Genomic DNA, 23,162 nt, shown 5'->3' with positions numbered 1-23,162 from the left:
TATTTAATGAAAAACTCTTACTCCTTAATAACAATATTTTTACATCAATGGCTTTTAACATTTTTGAAATTAGGTTTTTTCCAATGTCCTTACCTGTCAACAGAATTTTTTAATTTTTGGCCAGTCCTGAGGCTTGAACTCAGGAGCCTGAGCAGTCCTTGGCTTCCTTTTTTTGCTCAAAGCTAGCACTTTACCACTTGAGCCACAGCACCACCTCTGGCTTTTTTTTGAGAATGTGGTACTGAGGAATGGAACCCAAGGCTTCATGCATGCTAGGCAAGCAGTCTATCACTAAGTCACATTCCCAGCCCCTTAACAGAATTCTTACATTAGGAAAACGTGAAATATCTCAAGGCTGTTGCAGTTGGCTCTAGCCATTTGTTTTGAAAATAAAGGGAGTACATCAATCAAGATGTGTTGTACTTACAAACTGATTTGTTCAACAGTAACTCCTTAAGTAATATAATTTTAAGAGCTTTAATAGGATCATTAGCTACATTTTTACTCGCAATGATTTGAAAATATCTTATCTTTAGGTAGTTGTGCTATTGTATATGTACCATTATATTTGTAGTTAAGGGACATTTTCTACTTGTGGAGAACACAAAGCCGACACTCAAATTATATTCTACATGAGCTCAATCTTTATCTAATTCCTGGACTTTCCCCATGTGTGAACAGGAATAAACAAACCCACAACTCATATAGCCTTATTCTCATGACTTGATTTTAAGCTAATCTTGAAATAATTCCTCCTGTAGAAGAATGTGTTGGGCAAAGTAATTTGTGTCCAAGTATGAACAGCATTAGCAACTAACATTAGCAGATCCTACCTTCATGAACATGCTTCATAGAACCATTTCAAATTGCTTTGAAAATGTTCCCTAATACGTTAATTTCAAGGAATCCAAAAATGACTTTTGTTCCCTAACTCCAAGTAGCATTCTTGTGAATGGCTCCCCTGGTGTTGTGTAACTAAGGGGCTCTGGATATAGGATCTTGATGCCATATTTTACTTAGGCCCCCTTTGCTTTGGCTTTTTGGACCCCTGTATATTTTGGATTATAGTCAGGAGATGAAGAAAAAAACAATTTACTAGTTCTTTTTTCTACCTCAGCATTATTGGACAAAGGCAAAATTCACACTATAGCAGTCAGGACCCATGGCTGAAATACCTGCTGCTTTTATCTTCAAAACTTTCCAGGCTGCATTATTCAAGATGTATTGCACTCATAAACTGATTTGCTTAATGGCAACTCCTTTGTACAATTAGATTCCTACCTTACATAGGAGACATAATATCACAATGGCTGCTTAAAAATGTGAATTACATAGGAAGAGTATTTTCAAAATAGTGTCCTTATTTTACCTAATTTTTCTTATTAAATATATTCAAAGTACATGTATTGTAAACTATATTGATTTCCAAGCTACAGGTTGTTGAGCATGTGCAGTAAGTCCATCTGTAAGTATGCTCTACTATTAGGGCACACTGGTAACTAAAAATGCTTCTCTGAAACCTGTAGTTTCCATGAGAACCATTTTTTCCTTATCAACGAGACAGGGGTCATTACATACGTTTCAAGTATTCATTTCATCACTGACTATATCACTGTCTGTAAATTGTCCCAAATTACACAAATACTATGTCTAGAAAATACTTCCCCGTTTTGTTGGCCAGTCCTGGGCCTTGGACTCAGGGCCTGAGCACTGTCCCTGACTTTTTGCTCAAGGCTAGCACTCTGCCACTTGAGCTACAGCACCATTTCTGACTGTTTTCTATATATGTGGTGCTGAAGAATCGAACCCAGGGCTTCATGTATATGAGGCAAGCACTCTTGCCACTAGGCCATATTCCCAGCCCCCAATTTTCCTTTGGGGGAAGGTGCTCAGGACTACAAAGTATGCTAAGTAAACACTCTACCACTGAAATACATTTCTAGCCCTTAAAGTTTTTTGTTTTGGTCTTTTCAGTACTAGGGATCGAATTCAGGGCCACATAACTTGTCCAACACTCTTGGCTAGAAGCCAACCTGGTCAGAAATACCTACTACATTTCCAAAATAATCAGCAAAAAGTTGGACTAGAGGAGTGGCTCAAGTGGTAGAGTGGGAAAGCACTTCCCTGGCAAACACAAAGCCCTAAGGTTAAAACCCAGTACCACCAAAAACAAAAAAAAAAACTATTCTTCCAGTTGCCAATGTCTCATGTCTATATCCCCAGCTACTGAGGCCAAGACCCACAGGATCATGGTTTAAAAGCAGCCTGGGCAGAAAAGTACACTGGACTCCATCTCTAAAATAACCAGCAAAAAGCTAAGCTAGAGGTATAGTTCAAGCAGAAAGCCATTGATCAAGGATAAGGTCCCAAGTTCAAACCTAGTACTGCCTCCACCCCAAGTCATTAACAACAGAATTTCTGCAGTGATTTACTTCAAGGGGCTTGGAATGACGGTATAGCTGATAGAAAAACCACATTGATATGGTTTCCCAGAAACTTGTTCATATAGTGAAAAGACAAAAGACTTAAGGGTTTGGGTTCTGAAGTAAAACTAAGACTAGGAATTCTTTGAACAAATTACGTTTCATTTTCTATTTTACAAGATTCTATCAATGTTTTCCTATATTCTATTAAAATTATGCAAATGAGAGTAGTTACTGTAAATCTTATGAGAAAGAACATTTAAATACATACTAAAATATAGTATACTTGTACTATGCTAGGTAGTCTCTCATTTTCACAGACCTATAAAGGAGATATTAGTCCTATTTTATTCAATTCTGAGTTTCCATTTTATCAAGAGGCAGAACCAAGATTCTACCTCAAGAACAGACCCAAAAGCCTGTTTTTATTTATACCACACTGTTGAGAGACTGTACCTAAGGTATTATATAGTATTTCTCTTAAGTCAGATTCCAACAAATGCTTACCTTTGCTCTTACGTCAGGAAGATTCCTCCACATAAAAGTTACTGTAAGTATTTTCAATAACTTCTTTATTAACATAAAACAAATCATTTTTAGAAATTGCCAAGTCACCTAAGATATATTTCAAGAACATATTAATTCTAGTATTTTGGCTCACCTTTCTATTAAGTATTCTCAAAATACATATTCCAAGACTATGGGAATTAAAAGTGCTTCATAATACATTCATGTTATTGCTCCCCACAATACACCAGGGCAACTCATTTACAGAATATGGATTTTAGCTCTGGTATCCAATAAATTATCTTTTTTTTTTTTTCTTTGCCAGTCCTGGGCTTTGGACTCAGGGCCTGAGCGCTATCCCTGGCTTCTTTTTGCTCAAGGCTAGCCACTCTGCCACTTGAGTCACAGCGCCACTTCCGGCCATTTTCTGTATATGTGGTGCTGGGGAATCGAACCCAGGGCTTTAAGTAGGCCATATCCCCAGCCCCCAATAAATTACCTTTAGAACCAAAACTTTTGGTAAAATAAAAACATCCCTGACAATTGCATTTCAAAAACAGAAAACTAGAACATCCTCATCTATTATTCCTAGGATAGGAATAACTTCCATATACATTACCAAAACTGTGTTACTTATGTTCAATGCCAATACAACTGGCCCAGAAAGGTTCTTTGTACATCATCACCATTATTGTTCAGTATATAGCATCTACTAACATCCATCTAGAAAGCTAAAGGCCACAAATATACCCAAACATCTTAGGCCAGAGTTTGAAAATAGAATATACCCAAACAGATTAATACAGTCATAATCTCCTAAACAAGATTCCACTTCGTAAGAAACTGAACATGGGTCTCAATAGTTCTCAGTAGTATTTTCTTGAGATTTGTAGTCACAAAAAACACCTTGTTCTAGACTTCAAAATTGTTACTTCCCTACCCATAAAAAAATATAACTTACTTGGCTGCAATCTGCATTGACTTGTGAGTAGCCAATTTGCAGAATTGGTTCTAACTTAGGGAGTAAAAAAAAACCAACACAACTTCTTGAAAGGTAAAATAGCTTAAAGCGTTTAATATCTAAACAAATCAATCTGTTAACAGTAGTCACAAAATATGCTTAATATAGAAACCCACATTTATGTCATTGAGAAAATGTGTAAATTGCCTTTTTACCTCAAAACATAAGTTAATCAGCTTAAAGAATCAGCATGAAAATCATGAATTTTAAACAACTTCAGAATAAAATAACAAGTACTTTACACTGCTTTCTATCTTAAAAATGCTTCTCATAAAAATAGTCTGAGGCAACTATTTTTCCTTTTATTCTTTAACAGACATACTCAATATTATGGGCAACATTCTTAAAATCAGTTTTACAGACTTTCAAATACTGTGGTCCCCCTTTTCTTTGATGTGGTTTATTCAGCTAGAAAAAAAGCATGGTAGACAACTTAATACATCTTCACCAAATTGAAAGTATTACAAAAATTTTAAGATTCTACAGAACTACATATCGTACCTAATGTATCATTAAAAATAGAAGACAGTATTTTCTTCAGCAAATAGAACATACTGGTATGCTGTTAATGCATACCTTTTAATGTATACTGTCATTCACAAATTATTTACAATTTCTACTTTTGTGAAGACAACTAGAATGTAAATTTTCTGCAAAACTGGAAAAAAGCAATACAAAATTTGTGAAAGCCTATGTTTTATATTGTACAAAAGCCAGTTTTTCTCTTCAAATACCAGATACTGTAAGCAGTGACATTTTGGACATATTATACTAATTCTTGAGGATGTTTTAATGCTGGAGGTAAATTAACAGGTCTTGATTCTTCATCAAGGAGTACCAGATCTTCTATTTCACTGCCTCTGTATTTCCTTTTACATATTTTTACCACCACTTTCTTCTTGAGGAATAACTTCAGTGCTTCTCTTGATGCCACTGCTTTTGCATTTTCTTTGCTTTTTCCACAGCCAGTGCCCAAATACACAGACTTACACCTTAATTCACAAACAATACTTTCTTGAGAGCTCTTATTTTGAGGCAGATCTGCCAGTTCTTTTAATGGAACAAAAAAGACATCGAGTGTTGCTTTCAGAGCCTCAATAGCTGCATTTAGGAGCTCTCCATGGTTCACATTGGGACTAAAGCCACCAACTGCTACTAACTTCCATGCAACTGTTTTATACAGCCTATTGAAGAAGGGCTGCTTCTGTTTGACATCTTCATTAGTTAACTTGCAACAAGTGAATTTGATGGGACTGTCACTTGACTGTGAAGTACTTTTAGAAGGCAACTGTGAACTGCTACTCTGAGTACTGCTCTTGGAGGCTAGCTGGGACACACTTGCTAAGGAAGTGCTTTTGGAAATCAGAGACCCACTGGTCTGGGAGCTGCTTTTGGAAGCTAACAGTGATGCAGCTACCTGGGAAGTGCTTTTGGAGGTTAGCAGTGATGGATTTGTTGAGCTGCTCTTGGGAGTTAGTAATGATGTACCTGTTGAGGAACTGTTTTTAGAAACTGATAATGAAACACTTGCCTCTGAACTAGTTTTGGAAGTTAACCCACTCGGCACTGTCTCTGAACTAGGTTTAGAAGACAATAATGGCAATTCTACTTCTGAACTTCCTGAGGAACCCAAAAGGGGCACCTCAATCTCTGAGCTGCTCTGAGAGGCTGAGAGTGATGAACCTTCCAAAGCACATTTTTTAGGTGATCCACTTTGCTGTCTGGAATCAGTGGACTGGGTCCCATGACTATTCACACTGGATTTCAACAATGAAGAAACAAATGATGCGGAACCATGTTTATCTGGAGTTTCTGGTTCAGCTTTTCCAGAACCTGCCGCTGTTACCTGAGAGGAAATGCTGCTCCCACTTTTGCTGGTAACAGACCGATCTCCATCACTTGCAGAGCTACACTGACTGGAGGTGGCAGAGCTCCGAGCTGAGCTTCCACTACTCTCTGATTTGGCCGATGACCCCATGCTTGAACTGTTTTCCTGTTGAGCTGATGAACGTTCTGTTTTGGCAGAAACTTTTCCATGATCTCGCTCAACTGCAGAATTATTTTTTCCTTCTATGACTCGTTTTTTGGATGGCTCTTCTACCCCTTCTAAAAAGAAGGAAAAACAGATTTTATTAGGAATATCTCAATAGGAATCAGCTAACAAGACATTCGTTAAAATAAAGGCATAAGGGAAAAAGTATCTTGGGACAAGTAGTTTCTTTTAAAAGTGGAATAACTTCATTTCTTATAGCAGTGTTGAATAACATCAAATTTCTAATATTAAATTAAGCATCAGACAATGAACACTTCAAAATCTAGTCAAACGCAGAGCCTAAAAAACATACACAGTTTAACATTCCAACCGATTAATAACATTTTACAAATTTTGATTTGTTAAAAAAATTAGTAATAACAATTCCTAATTACATCAAAACTTATTTTCTAAACTCCTAAGTATGTTCACATCTATGATCTGCTAACCATTGCTACTCGATATCCCTCTTTTCTTCACCTTGGCAACCAGTTCGTCTCTTGTTGTATGGATTGGAGCATCTGTCACTTTGATGCCTTCAGCCATACTAAGAATTTTATCCATAACTTTTTGAGGATACCTGAAAAAGAAGCAAAAAATGGCTTTTATAAAGTGTGAGGGTTCACACTCCCCAACCTGTGTAAACTCTATTTGTGATGTGCAAAAACAAAAACAAACATGCCAGAGTAACTTGCATTTCCTGGTTTGCAATCAAGCAAGTGTAACCAAAGCGCCCCAAATGGTTTCCTGGAAGCCCATAAACAAATGCCGGTGGGTCATGGCTTCTCAACCTTTAATCCTAGCGTCCATGTCAGACGCCCTTTGCAACTTAATGCCGACTCCACCTGCAGCCTCTCGGCTAACCTCGCCGGCTGCAGGGTCGCCCTTTAGCCCTGAGAATCAAGAGCAGGGTACAGCCGATTCCCGCGCTTCACAGCTTCCCCTGCCCGAGGCCGGACCGGGAGCGCCGAGGGCCCCGCTGCGAGGCGGCCCGGCGTCCTTCCGAAGGCTGGGCATGGGCGCGTCCTCACTCACCGGCACCCGAGGAAAACGTGGTTTGCCCAGGCCATGGAAAACGAGATGAGCTGCTGCAGCTGCCGATTGCGAGTGCCGCCCTCGGCTTCGGCAGCTTCCTCGGTCCCAGGGCCCGCGCCGCCGGCCGGGGCCAGGTCTCCGGCGTTGCGGAGCAGAAACTCCCGGCGGTGGCGCCAGTGTTTGTCAGTCTCGCCCTCGCAGCGCAGGGCCTCCACCCAGGCGGCTGCCCGCGGGTTCTGGCTCAGGTACTCCGACACCTCCTGCGCCATGTTGGGCCTGCAGGACGGGAAGGGAGGGCGCGAGCGAGCGGACGCTGCACAGGCAGGAGCAGGGTGCGCGGAGGCCAGTGGCCCTGTCACTGCGGCCTACACCGACGGCCCTCCAGAGAACGCCCCTCGAGAGGCCGCAACACCCAACAACAACGCTGGGAGCAGCCGAACCGCCCACTTCCGCCTGCCGCCGGCGTCCGGGCTTTTATAACCTCGCCGCCGCCGCACGTACGCGCGAACTTCCGGTGCGAGCCGTTCCTCCCAGGATGCTTTGCGGCGCCGAGCCGCGGAGGGAACGCCGGGAGGATAGAAGGCCGGAGGGCAGGCGGGTGCCCGGCACTTCCTGCCTCGCGTCGCCCGCCCTGGGGCGGCCCCTGCGGTTGCCCGCCGACCGCGGCTGGCTTCGCTTTGTTACTCTTCGGACGCTTTGAACGCCCTCCCCGGCATGGGCCCGGGCGAACCCTGGGTCGCCGCTGAGCCACGCGACCGGGGTGGCGCCGCCCGACGACACTGGCCTAAGTAAACAAAAGCCCGCGTCCAGTTTTAGATTTCGCCGGAAATGGATTCGCGCGCGGTTCCGAACGCGGGCCGGTCGCGTTCCGTGGCGGGCGGGGTCTCGGTGTTTAGGAACGCGGGGTGCCTGTTAAGTGGCCGTGTGAAAGGTAATGGTGTACCGGGGTGCGTCCTGGCCCCGAATCCACATCCAAGGCCAGGACCTGGCGCCTCGCCATTGCCTTTACAGTCAAAACAGCATTAGGCGCCGAGACTGCCGCAGCTATATAATATTCCCTTAAATTACGCTGACTTCGGCCGGACAAAAGGTCTGCTTATCTTTCTCCACAAACCCTTTCCTCTCACGGCTATTTTTTCCCCTGCTTTTTGTTTTTTAAATCGTTTAAAGCTAGCCCTAAAAACAACGTAATTGCTGAGAGCCCCTTTTACGGTTAATGTTCCCAAGTTCAAGCACCTGTGTGCACTAAGATTAAACAGTAAATTTAATAGCTTAAAAGTAGAGACATGATATGTGGTGAAATTATTTTAAATAAATACACTTTGATGCGAAGAAGCGTAAATCAGGATAATAAAGCAAAAAAAGGTAACTTGTGATGACACTTAAGATTAACCCAGAAGCCGGGCGCAGGTGGCTCACTCGGATAATCCTAGCTTCTCAGGAGATCTGAGGATCCTGGCTCTGAGCAAAGCCCAGGCAGGAAAAGCTGTCATGTGAGACACCTCCAATTGATCACTTAAAAACTGGAAGTGGAGCTGTAGCTTAAAAGTGGTAGAGCTTTAGCCTTGAGCAGAAAAGGAAAAGGCCAAGGGACAATGCCTCCCCTGAATTCAAGTCCCAGACCCCAAGGAAAAAAAAAATTACCCCAGGAAAAAAACAAGTAATTTATTTACATGTTGGAACAATCAAGGTTTGGATATTGTATGAAAACAATATTGCCCTTTTTCTCCACCCATATCCAAAGAAACTATGAAAACAAAAGAGACTCTGTAGCTTGAGATTTTGCTTGGGGTTTTGCTATTTTGACCTTTTATTATAATAATTGCTGCAAATTAAGAGAAATGAAAGGGATGCAAAAAAATTGTTCCAAAGACGCAGACATTTTGTGGTTTCTCCTTTCATGAATTCTTTGTGGCAAAGCCTTTATAATGAAAGAATCTGTGTGTACATACCAAGGTAATAAACATTTAATAGATATTTAATTATACCCATATTAAAATTTTAAACTGATTATTGTTATTCTTTTGTACTGTAGCCTTTTTTTTTTTCTTTTTTTTTTTGCCAGTCCTGGGACTTGAGCTCAGAGCCTGGACACTGTCCCTGGGCTTCTTTTGTCCAAGACTAGTGCTGTACCACTTGAGCTACAGTGCCACTTCTGGCTTTTTTATGTGGTGCTGAATTGAACCCAGAGCTTCATGCATGCTAGGCAAGCACCCTACTACTAAGCCACCTTCCCAGCCCTGTAGCCTTCTTGTGATGAACCTCATTGCCTTGAAGGAAGAACACACATTGTATATTTCCCAAATAATTTGTGTGTGTAAGAGAGAAAGAGGGGTCTCCCTGAATTGCCCAAGCTACTTTGAATTGGCTATCCTCCTACCTCAACTACCCAAGTAGCTAGAGGCATAGCAGGTGAAAGCTCCTGGACTTGATTCCCAGCACCACCAAAACTAAAACATGCTGGACTGGGAAGAGATTTGTAGAGAAAAGACAGAAGAACCAAGATGATGACTAGGTACACTGGCGGATGTGAATGGTAGAATGGGGGCTGTTGGCTCATAGAAGTTGCTTTACAGATGTGGTCTACAAGAAGGCCTGGGCTCTGCCTGAACCTCTGGAAGAAGGAAGCCTGTGTAGTGCACCCTGAACTAGAATGGATTGGTTCTAGAAGAAATGAGCATGGAGAGGGCCTTTTACAGCTGTGATACCTGACCCTGCTGCTCCCTTTCTCTCACGCTTTGCAACACACATGGACACACACATACACACGCACACACGCACACCCTCAGTGGCTAGAGGAAATCCAAAACTTTTCCAGTAAGTGGTTGAATGGTGAAGTGCCTGCCAGAAACCATGGTCCCTGGTGATAAGAGACTTGGAGGGGGGGGGGGGTCATGCAGTCACATCAGCCAGGGAGGAGGCAGTTCATTTCAGCCAGATGTCATACCAGGTGGTGCCAAATGATGAAGGAAGAACCCTCAAACTGGCATCAGTGCAGGTGTATTGCTTATGCTGGGAGGTCAGATGGCTCCTTCCATGGAGCCTATGGAAGGAAGCATAGAGACTGCTAGAATTGATGCCTGAGTCTTTCTCCATAACTACCCTAAGTTAAAACCAGATCTGAAGAGAAAAGGGAGCCAATCCTAAACATCACCACCCCTGAACAGTTTCCAATAGCAGGGGACTGAGTTTTCTTAATTTCAGAAGATTAAAATTTCTGCTATAATTGGAAGCATATTTGTTTACATAGCTGCTGTATCACAAATCTGAAGAAATTCAACAAAAATCTTAGCAGCTGCTGGGCCCTGGTGACTCACTCCTATATCACTGTAGCTACTCAGGAGGCTGAGATCTGAGGATCATGGTTTAAATCCAGCCCAGGCAGGAAAGTCCATGAGATTCTTACCTCCAATTAACCACCAAAAAGCCAAAAACAGGGCCATGGCTTAAGTGAGTGCCAGCCTTGTGCTTTATCTTGGGGGGGGGCCCCCCCCCCAGAGTCTCTGCCAGTGTCCTGAGGCTTAGTGAGAAGTCAATGGATCTGTCAAGTTATATAGCCAGACCGTAAATCAACACTGGCCGGGGAAATGAAATATCTAAGTTCCTACCCTAGGAATGAAAAAATATCTGAGCAAGCCCAGCATCATGAAGGAAAATTAACAAAATAAACTGAAGAATTTACACTCAAGGAAACAGAGACAACATTATAAACGGAAGAATAACCAAATTCCAAAAAACTTACTAAAAAAGGATGGCAGTAAGCAGAGTTTCAAATGACACATGACAGTTTGCATGAGGTGCTGTTACTGGAAACACTACTAGACCTCAGCATTTTAGCCAAAGTGATGAATTTTTAGAAGTTCTTATATTTATTTATATAGTCTTATATAGAGCCTTACTGAAAACAACTTCATCTTTTCATTATTTGTGTTTCTCTCAATGCTGGTAAAATGAGGTAATAGGTTTTATTTTCCCATTCCTTTGAAACTCTGTACCAATGTCTTATCCCAGAATATGTGTTATTTAAATTTGGGCAGGAAATATATACGTAGATCAAAGAAGAACTAGCAATTCAATTTCTGTGAATTAATGGGTTTAGGAAACCTTGACTCTTCAGAAGAGTCCTGGAAAGTCAGCCCTGGAGAAGGACCTCAGAGAATTACCTTTATGTAAATGAGAAAAACAAGCCACAGAATAGCTAAGTGATTACTCAAGTTCCAACAATTAGTTAATGGTAGACCAAGAAAAAGAAACAAAAAGGACAGTCAGTTTGCTGACTTTTGGCCTAGGACTTTGTCTCCTGCCATGTCATTGCTTGTGGGTGGAGTTTTAATGAACTTAGAAGGTGTGGGGACTCAAACAGGAATAGAAACTGAGCTAAGGCCTGAATCTAGGCACTAGGATTATGACTGGAATAATCCACTTAATCATCAGACTATTTGGAAATTAGGAGCAAAACAGATCAGCAAGTTATACTTATTTGTTCACAGAGCTCCAGTACATGAATGTGTGACTGCATTGAGAGTTTAAATAGTCATTTTAGTAAAAAGGAATGTTCCCGAAGAAATTGAGAAGCCAAATGAAAGGACAGCTTGTGTCTTAGCGGTTAGGAATATCCTTTTTTAGGCAGACAGACATTCCTGAGTTTGAATTCTGGGTCTACTGCTTAGCAACTTTGTGGCCTTTTAGACCTCTCGTGGCCTTGGATACTGGGTTTGTGAATTGCCACTAAAAAGAATTTTAGGGAAAATAAAACAACAACAAAAAAATAATTTTAGGACACATCAAAGTAGAACTCAAGAAAGCTTATTGGCAAAGCAAAGCAACAGAATAATACACACCTAAACTTGACTGCAGGTACTAGAACACTCGGACATCAGGGGCATTTGTGGTGAAACTGAGGGTTGGAGGTTTGTCTTAAATACGTGTTAGGATAAATGCTTAGCTTTGTTCTGGACACCTGGCACATTCACTCCTTTTCTGTCCCGCTGTTTTGGCATTATCATTTGGGTGCAGAGATATCCAGTCTAGTCAATTAAATGGCGTCACTGTGAGATAGATGTCTATTTTCCTTGAGCATCCCATTAAACAAGGATGGCTTTATCAGCTGCCATGTGTCAACCAGGTGTCCTTCCTTAAGATAATATCCTTCTTTGCAAACACTTCCATGATCAAAAGAGTCATTTTACCAAATGTTCATTTGCTGGTGTCAGGAGGGCCGAGTGGTCTAAGGCGCTAGACTCAAGCTCTGACTTATCAAATGTTCTTTTGCTCAGGGTAAGTGCCTTTCTGTAAGATATTTTCAGTCTGTTCTCAGAGTGTTTGAGGACATCTGGACAAGAGGGCAAGGTCAGAGGGAGGAACTGCTTTTTTTTTTTGCTTTGTGCTGCAGCTCAGTGCCAGATTATGAAGCTCAAAGCAAGAAAGTAATACCTGTGTGTTTTTAATCAGGCTATTCTCTAAATGCAATGTGAATCTCTGAATTCTTAGCTCCTGCTTGACATGTCCCATTTTCCCACAGCTTCTCTGTCTCACCATGAATTGTTAGGGATAAACCACATTATGTACATAAAGCTTACTTTCAATGAACCTTAGAAATGTGTTTGAGGTTTTATTTGGCCATATCTGAGACAGTTGTACTGTCACTATTTTTCTTTTCTTTTAAATTTATTTATTTCTTTATTGTCAAAGTGATATACAGAGGGGTTACAGTTTCATATTCTCTCTCTCTCTCTCTCTCTCTCTCTCTCTCTTTGGCCAGTCCTGGGGCTTAAACTCTGGGCCTGAGCACTGTCCCTGGTTTCTTTTTGCTCAAGGCTAGCACTCTACCACTTGAGCCACAGCGCCACTTCCGGCTTTTTCTGTTTATGTGGTGCTCAGGAATCTAACCCAGAGCTTCATGTATACGAGGCATGCACTCTACCACTAAGCCACATTCCCAGCCCAGTGCATACATTTCTTATCCAACTTGTTACCTCTTCTCTCATTTTCCTCCACTTTCCCCCCTCCCGATTTCCCTCCCTCTTACAAGTTGTATAGTTGGTTTACAGCATATAGTTTTGTAAGTATTGTTGTTGCATTAGTTTGTCTTTTATCTGTTGTCTCTCCATTTTGGTGTTCCCCTTCCCTTCCCTAGTTCTAATACACATAAATACAATATTCAGGATACCAAAATTGAAGTAGAGTGGGGGTTCGCTACAATGAAACAGGGTTCCCCCCAAGGGAAGGGATTCCTGGTTCCCCCAAGAGTCCACCACACAGTCTCCAGCTACAAGGTGACAAAAAGACAGTTTTATTGGGGAAGTAAAAAGTGAACAAAAAGTGAACCGACCGGCCTTGGTCGCAGCCCGGACTTGGGAGCCGAAACTGCCGACCACGTGTGGAGCCCAGACTCGGGAGCTGGGCTTGTACACACCTGGGCGGCCCAGACTCGGGAGCTGGGACCGCCCCCGTGTGGCCTTCCAGCCTGGTTATAAGGCAAACATCACAGACAAACTTGTCACACGCAGGTGACCAATGAAGATACAACACTTACAGAGCATGCTAGGCCGCACGCAGGTGGCCAATAGAGTTACAGTCTGTCTCATAATATTCATTTGAACTAACCTATCATTCTAGTTAGAATTGACGCATGGATTTGGCGGGGCTCACATGATGCAGGCGGATATGCCTACTCACAGCCTGTTCCCTTGAAGCTCCCAGACCTCAGGTGGTTAATCTACATAACTTATCATAATAAAGAGGACACAGGTTCCCTTGAAGCTCCCAGGCCTCAGGTAGTCAATCTACATAGTAAAGGGAGCTTCCCTGAATAGGGTGGGGGAGGGCTTAGTGGAGATGAAGTTGGCTTCTGCTCTAATCTGAGCTGGAGTCAACCTGAAGTCCCTCCACAGCTATTAATGGCACTGGGCAGATCTGGCCTCCCCATTACAAAAATCAGTTACAGAGATATCAGGGGTAAAACCATGGGGAAGAAAGACAAAAGAAAAAGGCATAATTTTTCATGGTATGTTGAAAATAACAACAATAATTAACCACTTGTTTCCATAACTTGTAGTTCATTTTGCTTAGCATCATCTTATATGTTCATATGTACATAGCTATTGAGTTATTGTGATCTTCTTCTAGGACTATCCTAGACGTGTACTAATTATTCCCAGTGAGGAAACCATAGAATCTATGTTTCTTTGGGTCTGGCTCACTTCACTTAGTATGGTTTTCCCAAGTCCTTCCATTTCCCTACCAATGGGGCAATGCCATTCTTTCTGATAGAGGCATAGAATCCCATTGTGTATATGTACCACATTTTCTTGATCCACTCATCTATTGAGGGGCATTAGGGCTGTTTTCATATTTTAGCAATGACTAATTGTGCTGCATTGAACATCACTGTACTGGTGGCTTTAGTGTGGATTTGCTTGTAATCTTTTGGGTAGATGCCCAGAAGTGGGGCTGCTGGGTAATAGGGGAGCTGTCTCTATTTTTCTATGACTCTATTTATTTACTCTCTTAAGAGTTTGTCTCACCAAGTGATGGAAACAGTCTCAGAAAGCCCAGGATTTTACTTCCTCTCTACAAACATGAGAATCCACCCCAGGCAGTTGATGTGGTATTGATTTTTTTTTTTTTTGCCAGTCCTAGGGCTTGGACTCAGGGCCTGAGCACTGTCCCTGGTTTCTTTTTGCTCCAGGCTAGCACTCTACCACTTGAGCTATAGCACCACTTCTGGCCTTTTCTATATGTGCTGAGGAATTGAACCCAGGGCTTCATACATGCAAGTCAAGCACTCTACCACTAGGTCATATTTCCAGCCCCTGATGTGGTATTGAGGCAAAGGGGATGAAGGTGGGACCTATGTAAATCATTGCTGTATTGGCCTTACATGCACACAGGCTCTCAACAGGTCTGAGGCTCACTTAGGCATAGCTGAGTATTCCATTGCTCATTGTACCTTCTGGGAATGCTCTGTTGGGCTGTTTCAGGTCCACCTGCCCAGACATGCTATGCAGTCTGGAGACTGCCATTCAGGAGAAGGGGTACTGTGAATGGTATCATGATTTTGGATACTACAGGTGATGGAAATGATTCTGGATACTACAGGTGATGAAGCATGAGTCATCTTGCCCTCAAACATTTTAGGGTTTTATTCCTTCTCTATCTTTGTTTGTTTGTTTGTTTTTTGGCCAGTCCTGGGGCTTGGACTCAGGGCCTGAGCACCGTCCCTGGCTTCTTTTTGCTCAAGGCTAGCACCCTACCACTTGTGCCACAGCGCCACTTCTGGCCATTTTCTATATATGTGGTGCTGGGGAATTGAACCCAGGGCCTCATGTCACTCTTGCCACTAGGCCATATCTCCAGCCCCTCCTTCTCTATCTTTGTGTTTCCCTTCCTTCCCTCCCCTGCCCCAATCCAAGCAATTTAGCCTTGGAAGTAAAGTAGGCAGGACATGGGAAGCAAACTCTCTTGGTTCCTTCTTCTTTTCATAATTGGTTGGTTGCTTTTGGAGCATTGCCTTTCTGGAGATGAAGTAGACTGATTCTTCATCTATTTGGATGAAGATGGCTCTGGTGAGGAATAACTGATTGTTACTAGTCCTAACCTAGAGCTTGACCTGGAAAAGGTAATGTTAGGAAAAATGGAAGAGAATGGAAGAGGAATAGGCTAGGACTGTTCATTGCCAGTGAGGGGCACAGACCTTCCTGTTGGTTTGGAGGTTGTGCGAGGGAGTGAATTTTGGGATCAAGCTTATATGGGGTCTGAGCAAGGAGGCAGATGTTAATGAAAAAGCCCTTGGGTTTAGGAAGTTGGGGGCTTTTCCATTGGGCCCACAATGGGCTATTTACAGCTAGGCTTAGGTGAATTGCCTTGCCTGCACATTAAAGCAGGTCTGTGCATACCTGGGGTTTTGCCTGGTGCCTGTATGCACCTTAGACAATAGGATGGAGGTCAATCCTTCATATTCCATCTTTAGATATATAGAAAGAATGGGCCTAGAGGGAAGAGGCAAATCCTTCAGGTAAGACTTGGCGTCTTTTGCCATTAGCACTCAGCTGCAGGCAAGAGGCAGTGAGCATAGAATACCCAACATTACAAAGACAAACGCCTATTATAATTCACCATTATAACAGGGCTGGATCTGATTCCCCCAGGAAAGAAGAAAGGAGCATCTTTAGCCATCTATCAAGCCTTCTCAGATGTTACTACTAGAAACAATTTTTTTGTTTTTGGCAGTAGTGGGGAGTAAATTCAGGGCTTTGCAAATACTAGACAAGTGCTTTACCACTTGACCCATCCCTTCAGCCTTTTTTTTTTTTTTTTTTTTTTTGCCAGTCATGGGGTTTGGACTCAGTGACTGAGCACTGTCCCTGGCTTCTTTTTGCTCAAGGCTAGCACTCTACCACCTGAGCCACATCCCCACTTCTGGCCTTTTCTATATATGTGGTACTGAGGAATCGAACCCAGGGCTTCATGTATATGAGGCAAGCACTCTTGCCACTAGGCAATATTCCCAGCCCCCTTCAGCCCTTTTTGCTTTAGTTTATTTTTTCTTTGTGCTATCCTGGGGCTTGACTCCGGGCCTGAGAGCTGTCTCTGAGTTTTTTGGCTCAAAGCTAGCTAGCACTTGAGCCACAGCCCCATCGCTTTTTGGTGGTTAATTGGAAATGAGAGTTTCATAGACTTTGCTACCTGGTTGCGTTTGAACTGCAGTCTTCAGATCTTAGCCTCCTGAATAGCTAGAATTACAAGCCTGAGCCACCAGTGCTCTGGCTTTAGTTGGTTTTTGATAGGGTCTCCTGCTTTTACCCAGTCTGGACTTGAATCAATATCTTACACACACACACACACACACACACACACGTGTGTGTGTGTGTGTGTGTGTGTGTGTGTGGAAATAAGGAGTCCCACAGACCACCTTCCTGCCCAGGCTGATTTCAAACTGTGATCCTCATATCTCAGACACTAGGAGTAGCTACAATGACAGGCTTGAGCCATCAGTGCCCAGCAATTTTCATTTTTATCAAGCTATTTCTTTACCCTTATAGAACAAGTAGAGTAGGCTTGTGAGAAATTTGCAAGCTAATAAAAGAATATCTAGGTCGAGGTAGTCATTCTTTTATTCTACTAAGTATCTATTAATTAACTTCCTGCCAAGGGCCACAGGCTTGAGGCTAACACTACACTATAGGGGTGGAGGAGAAAAACAAAAGGGACAGAATAGTATGCAGCAAGTGATTTAAACAGGAAGAACTTGCTAAACACCACTTAAGAGCTAACCCAAGACAACATTGTAAAAAAAAAAAAATCCCATCTTCTTTTTCTTCTATTCAACTGCTGGTTGAATAAGGATGAGTTTTTAAAAACCCCAATTAATTTTAAGGAAGGAAACAAAGTAAGTGTTTTTCTTCTCACCAGGGAAGGCAATTTTGATGTTAAACACCTCATTGGTGGTGGTAATACTATGCAGTTAATTTTAAAGATGGGAACAAAAGAAGTGTTTTCATTCTCACCAGGGAAGGCAGTTTTAAACACCTCATTGAGGGTACTCCTGCCAGACTCATTTGGGACTTGATAATAGCTCCTCTTGACAAGACAATATGGAAAACACAGGGTGAAGCCCACCAGCACTTAGGCGAGTTGTCACCCCCACCTGCTAGCAAAGGCACATTTTCTCTGTTTCCTGAAAGGAATGGTAGAGTGCAGTGAGATCCAATTATTTTTTACAATGCCAAGTCTCATGGAAATGAATTCAGGCACTTATTCCATTGATTTCAGTAGGATGCAGTGTGGCAAAATTGATTCTACAGGGCTTGGATGCAGAATGAGGAGAGTGAGGAATTTCTAGGCACATTTATTTATCTTTCCAAGCTACAGCATAAAGAGGATGAGAATATTTCTTTTCTCATTGTCACCTGGAATGAGAACTACTAATGAGAAAGAGGAAAACCAAGTTCTCCTGCTTCTAGGATCATGAATTTGTACATTAGTGTGGAAGGAAGACAGTCGTGAGTGGCACTTCTCAGCAAGTGAGTGAACAGTCATGTTAGTCAGAGGATTCAACTTGCAATCACAAGATGGGCTTGCTTACTGCTCTCCTGCCACTCAAGGCAGGCACTGGGCTGGGCCTAGAAGCTCTCAGTCATAGGATTCTAGATTAACTTGTCACCTTCGGTCATCTTAGGAGACAGGTGTCATAAATTCTCAAGTTGTTGGTTCAGATAGAAGAGATGTAATAGATCCATTCAAAAGGCTACTAGTTCAGTTCTTTTTTTTTTTTTTTTACCTTTTTGCCTTAATTTTTTTTTCTTTATTGTCAAAGTGAAGTACAGAGGGGTTACAGTTTCATATATAAAGCAGTGAGTACATTTCTTAGTGCTGTGAATTTCTAACTGATGAAAAACTTTGGTAACTTTCAAGATATAAGTCACTCCTTGATTGAGCAGAAGTTGGATTTCAAGAAGGAAGGAAAGAGGGAAAGAAGGATGGAAGGAAGAGAGGAGGGAAGGAAGGAAGGAAGGAAGAAAGGGAGGGAGGGAGGAAGGAAGGAAGGAAGGAAGGAAGGAAGGAAGGAAGGAAGGAAGGAAGGAAAGAAAGAAAGAAAAGAAAGGGGAGAGAGGAAAGGTGGAAAGGAAGAAGAGAGGGAGGATTTGGTCTGGGCTCAGATAATTAAAATTAATGTTTCTCCTATCTCCCCGAAGGCATTAATAGAACAAAAAGAGAGAAGACTTTTGTTTTGCCTCTGAGTGCCTGACTTTGGTCTTGTCCTATGGTTGGGCTCTGATTCATAGTCAAATTTTGACATTCTGTTGACACTCAAAATGACAAAGATTTAAGGATAATTTTGGTGGAGCAGGGATAGAATTCCTGGCCTCTCACTTCCTAAGAAAAGCAAGCTTTCTAGCAATTGAGCCCCAGCCCCAGTGCCTTTACTATTTTACTTTTCAGATAAGGACTCATGTTGACTTTTCCTGAGCCAGCCTCAGACTGTGTTTTTCCTATCTTTGTCTCTTGAATAGTTGGACTTACAAGTATGAACCATGCCATCTGGCCTGGAATAACTCTTTTTTTTGTAATTTATTTATTAATTAAACAAAAATTTTTTGACAAGGTGTTGTGCAAAAAGGGTACAGTTACATAGTAGGGCAGTGTGTACATTTCTTGTGATATCCTACACCCTGTTTTTCTTTCCCTTCCCTAGGTCAGGTAGACATATATACAATACCCAATGTACCAAGAACATATACAGTAGCCACGTGGACTACGCCAAAGAAAATTCGCCTAGGGCTTTAAATGTAATATCGACATTAGACAATATGTCGACAGTAGTCTTATATGAATGTACATACATAGGTTTTGAGCTATTGTATTCCACTGAGAGGTCAATTTTTGACCTTTATATGTTGAGTAGTTGTTTGGTTTTAGTTACATAGTGTTGGGTCGCTGAGCCAATCCTGAGAGGAAATACCATTTGACAAGCAGTTTTTGGTTTCACAGACCTGGTCTCTACTGTCTCTCCATCACCCCATCTTAACAGTCATATATCAGGGAGATCATGCCCCTTTGTTTTCTGTGTTCTAGGCTTGTCTCGCTCAACATTATTTGTTCAAGTTCTGACCATTTCCCTGCGAATAACAATATTTCACCATTCCTAATCACTATGTAGTATTCCATTACTAGTTCATTTCTAATGATCCAGTTCTTTAACCTCATAGATCCATGGAATTGTTTTACTGGCAGGCTTCTTAGAGATAAGACTGTTTCCTCATTATTAGTAAGCATAAGAAAGATTAGGGGGGCTGGGAATATGGCCTAGTGGCAAGAGTGCTTGCCTCATGTACATGAAGCCCTGGGTTCAATTCCCCAGCACCACATATATAGAAAATGGCCAGAAGTGGCACTGTGGCTCAAGTGGCAGAGTGCTAGCCTTGAGCAAAAAAGAAGCCAGGGACAGTGCTCAGGCCCTGAGTCCAAGCCCAGGACTGGCAAAAAAAAAAAAAAAATAATAATAATAAAATAAAATAAGATAAAAAGAAAGATTAGGAAAGAGAGTAACAAAGCCACTGTGTGTGTGTGTGTGTGTGTGTGTCTGTCTGTCTGTCTGTGTCTGTCTGTGTCTGTGTCTGTGTCTGTGTGTCTGTGTCTACATGTCAGAGCCTGGGCACTGTCCTTGAACATTTTTTTTTTTTCCTCAAAGCTGTCACCGTACCCCTTGAGCCACAGCTCCACTTCCGGCATTTGGGTCGTTAACTGGAGATAAAGAATCTCATGAGAGGCTGGGAATATGGCCTAGTGGTAGAGTGCTTGCCTCACATACATGAAGCCCTGGGTTTGCTTCCTCAGTACCACATATATAGAAAAAGCCAGAAGTGGTGCTATGGCTCAAGTGGTAGAGTGCTAGCCTTGAGCAAAAAGAAGCTAGGGATAGTGCTCAAGCCCTGATTTCAAGCTCCAGAACTGGCAAAAATTAATTAATTAAAAAAGAATCGCATGATACTGGGCACTAGAAACTCATGCCTATAATCCTAGCTACTTAGAAGGTTGCGATCTGAGCATCACAATTAGAAGCAAGCCTGGGCAGGAAATCCATGAGAATCGAATTTCCAATTAACCACCAGAAAACCAGAAGTGGACATTGCAACAAATTTTTGAGAATATCAGCTCCCCAGAGAAAATATTTTGGTCCCCAGTTTTGAAGATTTCAGTCTATGATCAACCACCTTTGGGCCTGTGGTGAGCAAAAAATTATGGCAGAACGTGGGAGGGTAAAAACACTAATCTTATGGCAGGAAAGGGAAGGGAAAAAGTGGGGCTGAGGTCTCTTAATCCCCATCAAGGACATACCACCAATGACCTAAGGGCCTCAACCAGGGTTCAAATTCGTTTGTAGTCAAAAACATTTTGAAAATTCGTGATGCCTGAAAAAGCAGGAATGTAACAGAAACAACAGCAACAACAAACCCATAAACCTCCATGCAAAGTCTTGATAACAGCAAATGAGCATGGCTGTGTAATGTGGAATTCTCTCCCAAACTACCTGGCTGAGAGAACAGGACTACTGCGATATTTCAGAGGATAGAGCCATGTGAAGCTAGTAGGGAGAGTTAGAAGTATTCAGGGTTGTAATGTAATCTCTTCCCTAAGCTTTTACATCGTGAGATTCAACTCTAGTCCTTTTTTTTTTTTTTAACCAGTCCTGGGGCTTGAACTCAGTGCTTGTGCACTGTCCCTGAGCTTCTTTTGTTCAAGGCTAGCACTCTACCACTTGAGCCACAGTGCCACTTCTGGCTTTTTCTGTTTATGTGGTGGAATCAAACCCGGGCTTCTTGCATGCTAGGCAAGCACTCTACCGCTAAGCCACATTCTCTAGTCCTTTTTTTTTTCTTTTTTAATTGGTAGGACTGGGGTTTGAATGTAGGGCTTCTTTTTTTTTTTTAGACAATAAAGACCTTTATTACATGAGCTAAGTATGATAGATGACTTTATTTGGCCTTGATTTTCCTCAGACAGAATTCCAGCTCCTTACCTTCTAGGACATAGCCATCTGCTCGGCCACACTGGCCTGGTCTGGATGCAATGCAGGCAAGAAGCTTCCCCTGCTGGAACTGCTCCTCTAAAAGACTGCTGATTTTGGCATTCTTTTTCCTTTCATCGTATTTCTTCTGAATTTTCCTGGATCTCTTCTTGTTTAAAATCTCTTCCTCTTCAGGAGTCAGCTTGGCCCCCTTCTTGCGGCCAAAGGGCCGTGCATAGTGGGATTCGTACCACAGTCAGTACGGTGTGCTGTCAATGAGCACAATGCAGTTCTTCACTACGGTCTTGGTGCGGACCAGCTCGTTATTGGATGCATTGTAGACAACATCAATGATCCTTGTTTTATGAGTACAACACTCAGAGCCCCAGGAAAGGTTGCCCACATCCAGCCTCAGAGCACGATATTTCTTGTTGCCACCTCCAACTCGGACTGTGTGTATGCGATGGGGGCCAATCTTAGTGTTGGCGGCGGGCGTCCCAGCTCATACTTCCGCTTCTTGTGGTAGGGCTTCCTCTTGCCCCCGGTCTTGAGGCGCTTGTGCCAGTTGTCCCGAGAGATGCCCATCGCTAGGCGCTGGCTGGAAAGAGGAATGTAGGGCTTCTTAAAAGACAGGTGCTCTACTGATTAAGCCATGCTCTGGTTATTTTTTGACATAGGGTCTGGCTTTTTGTCCAGGTAGTTCTGAACAGTGACCCTCTGTTTTGCATTTCCTGTTGTAGCTGGTAAGACATGCATGAACCACTACAGCCAGCCTTGTCGGTTTAAATGAGGGTTGTATGAATTTTTCCATCAAGGGTATCCTGGAACCAAGACCCTCTGGATCTCAGACTCCTGTATACTTGCAGCTGGGATGACAGGTACTGACCATTGAGCGCAGCTATGAGTACAGAAGGGGTCTTGTGAATCTTTAACCTGCACAAGCCCTCTTGAACTGCAGTTCTTCTGATCTCAGCGTCCTGAGTACCTAGGATTACAGGAGTGACCCACTGTGCCCAGCTTCAACTCCATTCTTGCCCAGGCATTCTTGAGATTCTTTTTTTCCCCTGTAAAGTAACAAGTCTGAAGATATCAAGGGAAAGTTTTATAAAGGAAACATGATTTTAAAAAAAGGTAATATTGGCCAAATGCTCTGATATTGAAATCTTCAAATAATAAAAGATCTCTGGAAATATAAAGCATATTATTTTGTTCCAGAATCCTATGGATGATATTCATTAGCTTTTACAATATTAAGTCATTTTTTCTTCTCTGAGCATAAGAATCTATCTCCCAAAACAGCTGAGGATGAGCTTCAATAACGTTAAATGTTCATATAATTTTTCCATGAACTCTGTCACATTCTTGTCTCTAGATCACTCTTGGATGTTTTCTTGTCCCTGAAGGGCACTGAGAGACTTTCATCCCTGCTTTGTGCTTTCCCAACTCCAGGAAATCAGAAGGAAGTTTCCAATTGCTGTAGGCTTCAGTTCTTTATTAGTTCTCTACCAATCTGCTTAACACTGTTTTGAATTTTCAAGAAATCTTGCCTCTTTCCTTACTGAAAGTACCAGAGTCCAAATGCTCCCTAGGCAGGTATGCATAGAGAGCACAGGGGTGCAGCCCCTTCTAAAACAC

At 42.3% G+C, this 23,162-nt stretch overlaps 1 protein-coding gene, 1 long non-coding RNA gene and 1 pseudogene across 3 annotated transcripts; all 3 read right to left on the bottom strand.

Moving 5' to 3' along the window:
• Positions 1 to 1,869: 1,869 nt before the first annotated feature.
• Positions 1,870 to 12,368, bottom strand: LOC125339485. The gene is made up of 3 exons (XR_007208545.1): positions 12,357 to 12,368; positions 9,476 to 9,478; positions 1,870 to 2,226 (listed from the first exon to the last, which is right to left on the bottom strand). It is a non-coding gene; the product is annotated as an uncharacterized LOC125339485 (long non-coding RNA).
• On the bottom strand, positions 3,978 to 8,361 carry LOC125339484 (CDKN2A interacting protein). Of its 2 annotated transcripts, none has more exons than XM_048330654.1 (3): positions 7,019 to 8,204; positions 6,433 to 6,563; positions 3,978 to 6,057 (listed from the first exon to the last, which is right to left on the bottom strand). In XM_048330654.1, the coding sequence occupies exons 1-3, from the start codon at positions 7,285 to 7,287 to the stop codon at positions 4,718 to 4,720; spliced, it is 1,740 nt and encodes a 579-aa protein (XP_048186611.1). In that variant the 5' UTR covers positions 7,288 to 8,204; the 3' UTR covers positions 3,978 to 4,717. The 2 variants fall into 2 exon arrangements, with proteins under 2 accessions (XP_048186611.1, XP_048186612.1); XM_048330655.1 differs by having other exon boundaries at positions 5,918 to 6,057; positions 6,464 to 6,563; positions 7,019 to 8,361.
• A 9,069-nt stretch (positions 12,369 to 21,437) lies between the features above and the next one.
• On the bottom strand, positions 21,438 to 22,120 carry LOC125339423 (annotated as a pseudogene).
• Positions 22,121 to 23,162: the final 1,042 nt, after the last annotated feature.

The sequence above is a fragment of the Perognathus longimembris genome, chromosome 21 (assembly GCF_023159225.1).
Source record: "Perognathus longimembris pacificus isolate PPM17 chromosome 21, ASM2315922v1, whole genome shotgun sequence".
Taxonomy (NCBI): Eukaryota; Metazoa; Chordata; class Mammalia; order Rodentia; family Heteromyidae; genus Perognathus; species Perognathus longimembris.
This window is presented reverse-complemented; position numbering and strand designations above follow the sequence as displayed.